Source organism: Neolamprologus multifasciatus, chromosome 20 (genome assembly GCF_963576455.1).
Source record: "Neolamprologus multifasciatus chromosome 20, fNeoMul1.2, whole genome shotgun sequence".
Taxonomy (NCBI): domain Eukaryota; kingdom Metazoa; phylum Chordata; class Actinopteri; order Cichliformes; family Cichlidae; genus Neolamprologus; species Neolamprologus multifasciatus.
In genome coordinates this window covers 2,768,593-2,780,621 of record NC_140458.1, presented here as the reverse complement: position 1 = coordinate 2,780,621, position 12,029 = coordinate 2,768,593, and the positions used below count along the sequence as shown (strand labels likewise).

The following is a 12,029-nucleotide window of genomic DNA, read 5'->3' as shown; positions in this document are numbered from 1 at the left end:
GCTCTGTCCCCACTGCTGTTCTGCATAGGCCTGAACCCCCTCAGTGAGATCATTAACAAGACTGGCTACGGATACCGACTACGGAACGGAGCAGTTATCAGCCACCTCCTGTACATGGATGACATCAAGCTGTATGCCAAGATTGAACGAGGCATCGATTCACTGATCCACACCACCAGGATATACAGCAATGACATTGGAATGTCGTTCGGGCTGGAGAAGTGTAGTCGGATGGTAACAAAGAGAGGGAAGGTAGTCAGAACTGAGGGGATTGAACTACCAGAAGGCAACATTGCAGACATAGAGGACAGTTACAAGTACCTGGGGATCCCGCAGGCGAATGGGAACCATGAAGAGGCCGCTAGGAAAGCTGCTACCACCAAGTACCTGCAGAGGGTCAGGCAAGTCCTGAGGAGTCAGTTGAACGGTAAGAACAAGATCCGGGCCATCAACACGTACGCCCTGCCCGTGATCAGGTACCCTGCTGGGGTAATAGGCTGGCCAAAGGAGGAGATAGAAGCCACTGACATAAAGACAAGAAAGCTCCTTACCATGCATGGAGGGTTTCACCCCAAGTCCAGCACCCTGAGGCTGTACGCTAAGCGGAAGGAAGGGGGCCGGGTACTGGTGAGTGTCAGCACCACAGTCCAGGATGAGACAACGAACATCCAAGAATACATCACGAAGATGGCCCCAACTGACAGCGTGCTCAGTGAATACCTCAGGCAGCAGAAACCCAAGAATGAGGAGGAAGGTGAGGAACCATCATGGAAGGACAGGCCTCTGCACGGTATGTACCACCGGCAGATAGAGGAGGTGGCTGATATCCAGAAATCCTACCAGTGGCTGGACAAAGCTGGACTGAAAGACAGCACGGAAGCACTAATCATGGCAGCACAAGAACAAGCTCTGAGTACAAGATCCATAGAGGCTGGGGTCTATCACACCAGGCAAGACCCCAGGTGCAGGCTGTGTAAAGATGCTCCAGAGACAATCCAGCACATAACAGCAGGGTGCAAGATGCTAGCAGGCAGGGCATACATGGAACGCCATAACCAAGTGGCCGGCATAGTGTACAGGAACATCTGTGCCGAGTATAACCTGGAAGTGCCGAGGTCAAAATGGGAAATGCCCCCAAGGGTGGTGGAGAATGACAGAGCTAAGATCCTGTGGGACTTCCAGATACAGACGGACAAAATGGTGGTGGCTAACCAACCGGACATAGTGGTGGTAGACAAACAGAAGAAGACGGCCGTAGTGATCGATGTAGCGGTTCCGAATGACAGCAATATCTGGAAGAAGGAACACGAGAAGCTGGAGAAATACCAAGGGCTCAGAGAAGAGCTCGAGAGGATGTGGAGGGTGAAGGTAACGGTGGTCCCCGTGGTAATCGGAGCACTAGGTGCGGTGACTCCCAAGCTAGGCGAGTGGCTCCAGCAGATCCCGGGAATAACATCGGAGATCTCTGTCCAGAAGAGCGCAGTCCTGGGAACAGCTAAGATACTGCGCAGGACCCTCAAGCTCCCAGACCTCTGGTAGAGGACCCGAGCTTGAAGGATAAAAACCGCCCGCAGGGGTGAGCTGGGTGTTTTTTTTTTTTTTTTACATACATATATACACACATATACATATACATATATATACATATGCATATACATATATATATATATATATATATATATTTATTTATTATGTGCTGGAATGTGCAGAAAATAGGTTTAAATATTAAACAAATTTCTTCCAGTCATAGAATGTTGCATAGAATTAAATCTTTGCTTGATGCATAAAGTTAAAAGATTAAAACTAATAAAACAAGTTTTAAAAAGAGACTTTTCCATTTGATTACGTAGAAAAAGTAGAATTGGGCTGAAAGATCTATCGCTTTATCACCTATTCAGGTTGTAAATCGTGTTTTTAAAAAGTAACTAAGTAACTAATTACTTTTGAAAATAAGTAATCAGTAAAGTAACGGGATTACTTTTGGGGGGAAGTAATCAGTAATTAGTTACTGATTACTTTTTCAAGTAACTTGACCAACACTGGTCCTATGTACTTTTGCTCAATGATGTGCAGAATCATTCAAATATTTAGAATACTGAACAGTTACAGTAATTACTCAGTAATGTGATTCGGACCACATAAATACAAAGGATGCAGGATAAACTATGTAGCAATGAAAGTTTATCTGCTTATAAATTCAGATCATTGCAGCTTTTATCTCTGAAAATCTGTCAGGATATTCTTTTTCTGGGGTTGCAGAGTTCACAGGATACTGCTGTGTAGCTTCTTTTTGTCTATAGTGCCTCCCTGAGGGTAAAAGCTCAAAGTGCAGGTAGTTATCATTCACAACTCAGGGAGGTTTCCCCTTTAGGTTTAAATTCACCAGCTGAGACCACATCTTACTTTTAGCTCTGACAGCATTGTGAGTAGATAATTGCAGATGGCTTGGGCATGAATTGAGGCTGCTTTGTTGCAAATATGGGGAAGGAGCGGCAGAAGAAAAGATCAGAAGAAATTCTAGATGATGAGAGGGGGGAACCTGAATAAGGTAGCGACGGGGCTGGACTGAACATAAGCTCTGGTGGTGAAGCATGCTGGGAGTTTTGAGGCTTGAGGTAATGGGCCTGTCAGCTCAGCTTGAGTTTATCATAAAAGCAGGAGATGGAGAGGGGGTTGACTGACTGTTTACTTCATTTGAACTGAACTGCTGTAACGTGAATCCAATTGAATTTCCACCTCAGCGTGCATTCAAGTTCTACAGAGTCTTGCTAATGATCTACTAATTTTATTCAGGTGTGTTCAGGGATGCATGGAAAAGTTTCAGGACACCAGCCCTCGAGGACTGGAGTTTGACAACCGTGATAGATGATGCTGGTGAGAGCACATGAGAAACAAAGAGAGCATCTTGAGGAATTATGAGGGGAAGGATTTGGAACCAGTGGCTTGGGAGGATGAACTGCTGTAGCAAAGAGAGGCATGAATAGCATTTGACTGAAAAAAAAGGCCTGAGCTGTAAACTTGGCCACGTGTTACTGAGAGCTGCTCTGACTGTCCGGTGCCACAAAGGTTAGCTGCTGCTTTTTGTCAAGAAGGGAACAGTAACAGAGAAACTGGCACCCTGGTGTAGTAATGAAACTACAATGAAACTAACTCAAACTAAACTGAATTTTAAAAAAAGTCTGATGGATTCATACTAGATGATATAGCAATTCTTAAAAAAAGGACTTTTATCAGTAGGTCATCAGCCCATAACTAGGATAGTTTCTATTCAGAAGCTTTGGCTGCAATAGCTGCTGTTTTCAATCTTAATATCATATTTACATAGTTTGATTTTCTTTCTTTTTTCATGTGAAAGCTCTCTTAGCTAGATTGGGAAGCCTTGGGTTGATCATTGAGTTGATAACCACTTTTGTGCCACTACTTACACAGATTACACATTTTGGGGTAACTTAACCCAGATGTGTAAAGATATTATGTGTTGTGAGGCAACAGTGCTAACCACCGTACTGCGCTGCATACAGCCGAGTGAGGGGAAATGCAAACAGCATTTACTGCAGAGCTGGAGAAGCTGGCACCTTCAAGATGAAAAGGTATTAAGCAAACCCGTGTGGTTTTAATGCCATTTCCTCCTTGCACAATACGATGTAGAGTATGTGAACATAAAACGCCTCCCTCCTGTCTCTGAATCTGCACCATCTTCACAGCTAAATACTTTGTTATTTTCATGTATTCTGAAAGAATAGAGGGAACAATTTATGTGTGAATTTTAGTGTAAATATTCAGCATGTCTTGGTACTGGGTGAAATCTGTTATATAAAATACTGCCTGCATCCTCCCAGTATACACAACGTGGCCTTTGCTGTCTGCAGTTCTGTTTTAGAGACCCATAAGAGCCATTTGAGAAGTTTAGTTACCGATTTCAGCTAACTGTGCTTTGTATTTTTTGTCCCCCCTTTTCCTACTTACAAATTTGTTTTATTGTCAACTTGCTTCTGACTTTCGCTTTCAGTAACTGTTTAGGTTTATGCACTGAATAGTAGGAAATACTAGGAAAAAATTAGGAAACATTTTTCGATTGTGGTCCACTGAAAACTGACAGACCCACCTCAGTGACACTGATGGGATGAGACCATCCTCAGTCATGTTGTAGCTTAACAGAAAATTAAAGCTTAGATACAGTTAAAGTGATGTAATCTATCCCAAGTCACCTCACTATTTTTCAGGATATTACTAGAAAAAAAAGGCGAAGGTCTGTGAACCTCTTAAGCCCCAACGTTACCTGATACGGGGGCAAAAGGCAGGAGATCAGGTAGGCTTGGGGCTTAAGAGGTTAACCTGAAATTTATTGTGCTGACACACAAGAACAAGGTTTGGAATTCACTGATGGTCTTTTTAACATCCGTGTTTGTTATTGTTCATCTATCTGGAGGCTGTTAAGGCTTAAATTTTAGTGTCAGACTTCACAGGTGTACCAGCTGCCTATAGTAAATATGGCAATGAGGTACACAATATCAAAACAATGTTGTTTCACTTCAATTCAACTTTATTTATATAGAGACTTTGCAATACAAAGAGAGAGCTAAAAAGAGCTGTAAACACAAACTATAACAAAACAAGCAGCTCTGAATTTCATTGTTACAAAGAGATATGACAGTACATATAAACTAAATCAAAAACAGAAACGTTGTGGCATCTGTGGTGCAGATGTGGTTGTAATATCTGCTAATGTGACCGTGTTATTAGTATCTGTTTACTATTGTGACAATAATTTTACTTTTTAGAATTTTGTATTTGACAGCAAGACAGAAAGAGAGCGTGAGAGGAAAGCAGGAAAACACACCTTTGTCTTTTCTCTCTGGTTCTCCTTCCTGTCACCCAGAATCAGCTGAAGGAAGTTTTAGTTCCTACATTGTATCTGTAGGAGATGAGACAAACGAAACTTGGTGGAGGAGCTTTAGCTGAGAATGCACAGCAGAATCAGCTGAATCATATTGACTTCTCATTATATCATATCAGTCCTGTATAGTCACACCAGCACTTTTACTTGATGTTTTGCACCCTCTGCATGATAAGTTACATACTGCACATTTTTTGAGCTCAACCAAAGTCAAAGTGCAAACAGCATCATATAAAAATAACTTTGTTCACAGATATATTTTAAAGATGTTAAAGCCAACATTCTCCTCCTGCAACTAGGTAAAAAAAAGAAGCAGAAAACAACAGGCAAGAAAAAACTAAACATTCACAAAGCTGTGCACCTGTAACCATGAACGCTTGTGGTTTATGTTCAAATTTGTTCTCAGCCCGAATAGTTCCTCCTGAATACAGTTTCACACTTCCTGTGTCTTCGTCTTTGTGCCATCTTCATTTCCTCTTCTGAAGTTTTAAGATTCACTCAAACAAATAAATTCACAAATAAATGTGAATTAATTTAATTATTCCATGTGCTGATGACTGATCGTCATCCTCTTTTCCCCACCCCTTCTGGGCGATCGTGGCTCAAGAGCTGGGAGTTCGCCTTGTAATCGGAAGGTTGCTGGTTCGAGCCCCGGCTTGGACAGTCTCGGTCGTTGTGTCCTTGGGCGAGACACTTCACCCGTTGCCTACTGGTGGTGGTCAGAGGTGGTGGTCAGAGGCAAGGCTGCCAGTGTCCGGCAGCCTTGCCAGACACTATCAGTGCGCTCCAGGGTGGCTGTGGCTACGATGTAGCGTGTGTGAATGGGTGGGTGACTGGATGTGTAAAGCGCTTTGGGGTCCTTAGGGACTAGTAAAGCGCTATACAAATACAGGCCATTTACAAGTTAAAAAAGGTTTTTAAAAAGTCATCTGTCAATCCCACATCATATGTCTTTGCTTGCATATTGTTGCAAATGATTACAATATTGTCCCCATAGCTTGGTTAGAAACATTTTTTGTTTGATTTAACCAAAATCTTTCCGAGTGAGGATTCTTTCTACTGAGATTTGAAGGACTGGGTGGTCAGAAAACCATGTTTTCAATATTCAGAGAAATGAAAAAAAATACTGCAAGAACTTTTCAAGATCAAAGCCCAGGGAGATAAAAGAGGCTGCAGATATTCTTCTGTGTACAGGAAGAGCACAGTTTCCTCTCAGAATATTCAGTTTAAGTTTGCAGCTCTCAGCAGAAGCCAACTTCAGCACCCAAGATGAAGACCTTCTTCCCAAAATTTGCCATCAAACAATACAGCATGCATGTCGCAATGATTGTGATTTTTGTTCACAATTATGTGCTTGACGAGGATTTAAACTGCACTTGCGATGCTGATATAACAACCTGCTCTTTCTACTTGGTTCTACCTTTTTTAATTTTATGTGCTTTACAACTCTGGACAGACGAGCCATTCAAGAGAGTCTGGAAATACACATGTCCTACATGCACATGTTGTTGTTGTTGTTGCAAATGCAGGTGCAAACTTTTCTTGGTTTTGTGTTTACAAATTATGAAGGCAGTTTGCATTGGTCTGCTTTGGGTATTGTCCGTGTTCATCGATGGAGACTGGTTTGTTTGCTGTTGCAATACATATGAAGAACATCCACAGTTAGGCTGCAAAGACAAAGAAAACATCACAGCTGAGGAACGAGTCCTGATTGCTAAGCTGAAAAACAAATCCTTGGTGAGTAAAGTTGTCGTTCTTCACACATCATACAGTACCAGTCTGTGTTGCTCTCTCGACTTATTGTGTTTTTTTAACTCCTTTATCTAAGATAAACCTGAATATCTGCAGATATAGGGAGTTTGTAATAAGTTTATTTCACTTAAATTTTAGATCTCTTTCACTAATTATACTTGTATACAAGTATAAATGGATGGTTACATCTGACCTTGAAGAGTCCAGTGACCAATACAGGGAGACTTTGCATCAGAGAGCTGCTGAAACCATCCAATGTTTGGAACAAAACAACCAAATTTTGATATGTTTTCACGTGACTCTATACACTACACTTAATGAGCTGTTTTCTATATGATTTTCATATCATTGTGGTCCAAAAATCTGGTCCACCTTTCTTTACAACATTGCTTCAGTTCACTGAGGTTCACAGATATTTGTTGATGAACAGCTCTCTTCAGGCAGTTCAGTCAGGTTGAGGTCTGGAGTTTGACTGGGCCAGAGCAGCATGTTGGTTTTTTCTTTTTCAACCAATCTGTTGGAAATTTGCTGCTGTCCTTGGAATCTCTTTTCTGTTGTATGACTCAGTTGGGGCGAAGCTTTAGCTGCCAGCCAGCCAGGCTCACATTGGGATACTTTAGCATACAGAGGAAATCACGGTTCCATCAAAGCAAGGTGACAAGACAAGTGGCTGCTAAACAGCCTCAACCCCTCACAACTCCACCACCATGCTTGGTAGTCGATTTCAGGTGTTCACCACCTAACCCTTGGGTCGCATTAATCCAAAGGATGTCGTTCCAGAAGTCTTTAGTCATCATTAGCTGATGAGGCTTTTGCACTCTAGTCTGTTCCACTTAATTTTGTTCTCTCTACTCTGACTTCACAACTACTTTATAGGAAGGGGTTAATTAGCAGATGCACACCAGGTGTGCTGGTTTTTGTAATTGTACTGTCAAATGACGAAGAAACTGATGAGTTGAAAAGAAAAAATAACACAGACTGGATTCTTTCCAGATATCACCTGTTTAACTAAATACATGCCCTCTTTTACAGTTTTGTGATAAAATATATTAAAATATGATCTTTGTTGCTTCTCCTTCAGCTTATTGGCTTGGGTGCACTCTTGGTTGGCTTTGTGGTGGTTACCTTTGTGTTACCACTTGGATGGAAAAAAAGCTGTGAAAAGAACAAGAATTGCTGTGACAGAAAACTTCTATACGACCAAATGATTTTGGAGGAGGAAGAAAATGTACTCACAGAGATGATAAGAAAAGCAGCAAAAGATAAGCTGACCGAAGAAATGCAGAAGAAACTTGACAGTGAAAGATGGGGGGAATGTTTTGATGTTGCTGAAAAGCTGATTGAAAATGAAACTCCACCAACACACAAGGTAATATCATGTTGCTCGATGAAGAGTCCAGTGACTTTTTAAAAAAATATGTAAACCACTTCAGTCCAGATGGGACTGAAGAACAAGTAAAATACACGATCCTCTGTTTTTTCTGTCTCTGTAGGACGAAATTTCTCTTGAAATTAAGGGGCCAGAGGTAAATGTATCATTCTATCTGTTGTTCACCTTCCACGTTTAATTGTATCTATTTTGTTTTGGACCTACAAAAGCAGTTTTACATTCTGTATTATTTCAACCTAGTGTTTTTTTCCTAATCCTAATTACAGATTAAATTAGGAACAGAAATTTTTATCATCACTTTGTCTGTTCAGTACTGACTTTGCTTTGTTTTTCTTTGTTTCCTATTCAAACTTAAGTAATCAAAGTTGTGTGTGTGTGTGTGTGTGTTTTAAATTTAAACAGGAGGGCCCCCTAATGGAGAAGTCAGAAAAACGCACAACAAAAATGTGAGGAAAGTATCGTCACTGTGACCATCTTATCAGAATTCAGAAGTTTCATTTTCAGTTTATGAGAAAAAATATGTATTTACGTCACAAGTGAAAGGAAACTATAGTAAAATTGTTATGTTATGCTTATAAATACCATGTTATGGTGATACATGTATGTTTCATATATTTCAAAGTTTTTTTATGTCACATGAGAGTAGATTTTTAATGGTGCTATTTTTAATCTATGATATTGTTTGAATTTCACAATTGTGAGCATGTTCTACAGAAATTGTGCATCACTTTGTAGCTGACAGCTTGTCTCTAGGCATCTTGTAGCCTTTGGTTGGCTTGGGAACACTTTCCCTTTATATTTGGATCAACTGTAGTCTTCACTCTCCCTGGTGGCCACTTTATCACTCTGTTTAGTTTAGTTTAACTTTTGACCTGCTCGCTTCTCACTGACGTTGGCTATTTTGTTACTAGTTGCTTTATGTGTGACCATCTCTTTAAGCTCAAATTATACAAGTAGCCTATTAAAGACATTAATAATATAGTTTTCACTGTTCCTGTAACGTTTAATGCCACCTGTGTACAAACAACATGCTCAAAGAAGCTGTGAAGTTTCAGGTTTGACAGAAATCATAAAAATGAAGCTTTTGGGTCTAGAAAGAAAAAAACAGAGATTTTGATTTTAACGTGCTAAGCTGATATTTTAATAAATACTTTCAAATGAAATGCACAATTTGAATTGTAATATGTTTTTCAGTAAAAATGAATTAAAAAAAACATGAGCTTTGCATTTTGTTATTTGTCTTTTCTTTTTTCCACTGAACATTTAGCTTTTTGTGCTGTTTGTGGTTTAATATGAGATCAGCAGTGACATTCTGCATCTCAAATGTTTTCATACTTCAAGTTACAGGTAATGCTGAACTGTAACCGTTTCTGCTAATTGTGTTATCTGTATCCTGCTGTGGATCCAGAGGTTTTTAAGAGATGATTTCAGACCACATGAAGTCAGATGTTTTTGACACCAAAAGATATCAATGGTTTTCAGCTATTATGTCAGTTATTTAAGGGAAGCTCTGGTGTAGCAGATGGTATTTGCAGGCATTTAACGGCTGGTGTGGTTTGTTTTCCAGTCAGTGACACTGGGCCCTGTATGCAGTGCTCTATAAAACCCCTCAGATCTCAGCTGTGGTGTAGCTCTGGTCCGTGAGACACACTTTTGTATTTTGGTTTGGGTTCTTGCTACCAACAACAAGACTATCTAATATTTAGCAGGTATCTGTGCTGTTTGTGCAACAACCACAGTCTGTGGATTCACTTTGTTAGCCTAGCTAACTTAGCATTCCACCCTCTCATTCAAAACGGTGACTTCTGCCGCCGGTCATCTTGTGAAGTATAAGTATTGTAAATAACGCTGTGAAAATAAATTGAAAAAGGAAACAGTTCAAATTTTGCTCATTCATTACAGGTACATATGTGTCCTACTGCTTGCCTGATTTTTATGTCAATACCTGCTATGTGAATGTTTTTTGTGCTCAATTGTAGTCAAGTTCCCATTTTCTTATGGACTGCAGAACCTGCCGCTCATTTCATAGTCTACAATAGAACCAGAAGTAGAAATATAAATGTTCTGAGGCTGAATTTTACTTGAAAAACAGCATGCTTGTTTCCCCATGATTATAACTTTAGTGAACACAAGCTGCAGCTACTACTCAGGATGAAGCATCACCTGAACAATATTCTTACAGAACTTTTTAGGGACCTTCAGCACAATTACCAGGATGTTTGCCTTCAGTTTATTTTCCTTGATGTGCACATGCAAAGCCATCGCCATCACTTTTATTTATATGTATTTATTTTGCTTTGTTGTGCACATTTTTCATAATTTTATTTTGCTTGAACACAGTGAGATTTTTCCATCTGCATCCGTTTTCTTTTTTGTGGAATTGTTTTAGGCTATGTTGATGTTTTGCTTCCCTTTTTTGCATTTAGCATTTTGTGATATCAAATGGACCAAATATTGTGACAAAAATAAAATGTTTAGGAAAATTCTTATTCATGGCATTTAAACCTAAAAAGTGAAAGCTTGTCATTACACTTTAAAAGCTGCTGTAAGTGAAGGAGGAACTTGGAGAACCTGTAATTCAGACAGCAGCCACTCGAGGTCGCTGCTGCATCACAGTCCTTTCACATACTGTCATTTTACTTTGTTCTGTTTTTATGTTATCTCATGATTTTATAAATATGACTCTTTGGTCAGCAGCAATGTTCCCTCTAATGTTTCACGTGTCTGAGCGAACACACAAACTCCCTGAGCGTCCCTTGGACCACTGTGAGCGACATCAGACGTGTGCACTGTGGTCACGCCAGCGTCGAATCTATCAAAGTCACATGGTTTATTAAAATAATCAAATTACAGCATTTACATTTATGTTAGACTACTTTTAATTAACTGCTTTAGCCCACTTACAATGAAAATTAAAAAAAAATCCTGTTCATGTCCTGTGTAGTATGTTAACACTATTGGAAGTAAAAATAACTTGAACTCCAATTTTGAAAACACAACTGTCTTCTTCTTTTTTTTTTTAAATAAAGCTCTGACTTGTATTATGAGTCTGTGGTCTGGGAGAGAGTCTGTAACTCTGTCTGCAAAATACAGTAAATAATGACCAATGTTGAGCAATTAATTATATAGTTACTTGTTCAAAAAAGTAACTGAGTTTTGCAAACAACAAAGTTTTTTGCAGCTGTTTACCTAAAAATGCAGCCAAGGCGGTTTTTTAAACAAACATTTCAAACTATTTACAGAACAATCAGCTGTTCTGCATCAAATTTGATGCCACACAGATTATTTGTGTCACTCCAAAAAATCATTTCTGTCCAATATGAGATGAAGGAGAACAACAGCCTGATACCTGCAGGCCTGACAACAGGAGATGTATCACTGTCGCCTTATTGTTCTGACACACACAACAAAACTATTGACTACACTACAAACTAACTACACAAGATTTGTGCTAAACATTGCAAATCTCTCACATCTCAAAACGCCGCCGTCACTCCTAAAACTTCCCCCCGTTTCTTAACAACTAAATTCCATGTTTTGATTGGTCGACATGGTACATTTTTCGACCAATGGGAAAGAGTGGGGGTGTTTTGATTTCGTCTTTGCTCACAGGTCTAGAGTGTTTTCAAGCGTTTTCCTTATAAAACGCCGTTTCTACCGTTTCTTCCCGCAGTAAATATAAACAACGACAGTATTCAGGAAGAAAACAAACATTGCAGATATTTTATCATAACTCTGGTTTTACGTGGCCAATCAACACAATTTAAAAACTGGTATAAAGTCCACACTTTTTCCGTCAGTTGTTCCGTCTGTCCTGCTCACATCTCCAATGGTTGTACACGGTTTTTAAATGTGTTATGTAAATAACTTTCCTGATGCCTTCCCTTTACTTCACATTTACACACACAGTTAGTTTTGACAAAAGTAAGAACTAAATGTGGAGATTATTGGCCATTCAGACTAACAATTGTTATTTTCTTCTAAAATTCT

General features: G+C 39.7%; 1 protein-coding gene and 1 long non-coding RNA gene across 2 annotated transcripts in view; one reads left to right on the top strand and one right to left on the bottom strand.

The window, feature by feature from the left end:
- LOC146494087 (uncharacterized) overlaps window positions 1-12,029 on the bottom strand; it is a 98,453-nt gene that overhangs the window by 46,750 nt on the left and 39,674 nt on the right. The gene's annotated exons all lie outside the window — the stretch shown is intronic.
- On the top strand, window positions 4,170-11,947 carry LOC146494091 (uncharacterized). The gene is made up of 4 exons (XM_085146930.1): window positions 4,170-6,634; window positions 7,731-8,018; window positions 8,143-8,175; window positions 8,442-11,947. The coding sequence occupies exons 1-4, from the start codon at window positions 6,167-6,169 to the stop codon at window positions 8,487-8,489; spliced, it is 837 nt and encodes a 278-aa protein (XP_085003056.1). The 5' UTR covers window positions 4,170-6,166; the 3' UTR covers window positions 8,490-11,947.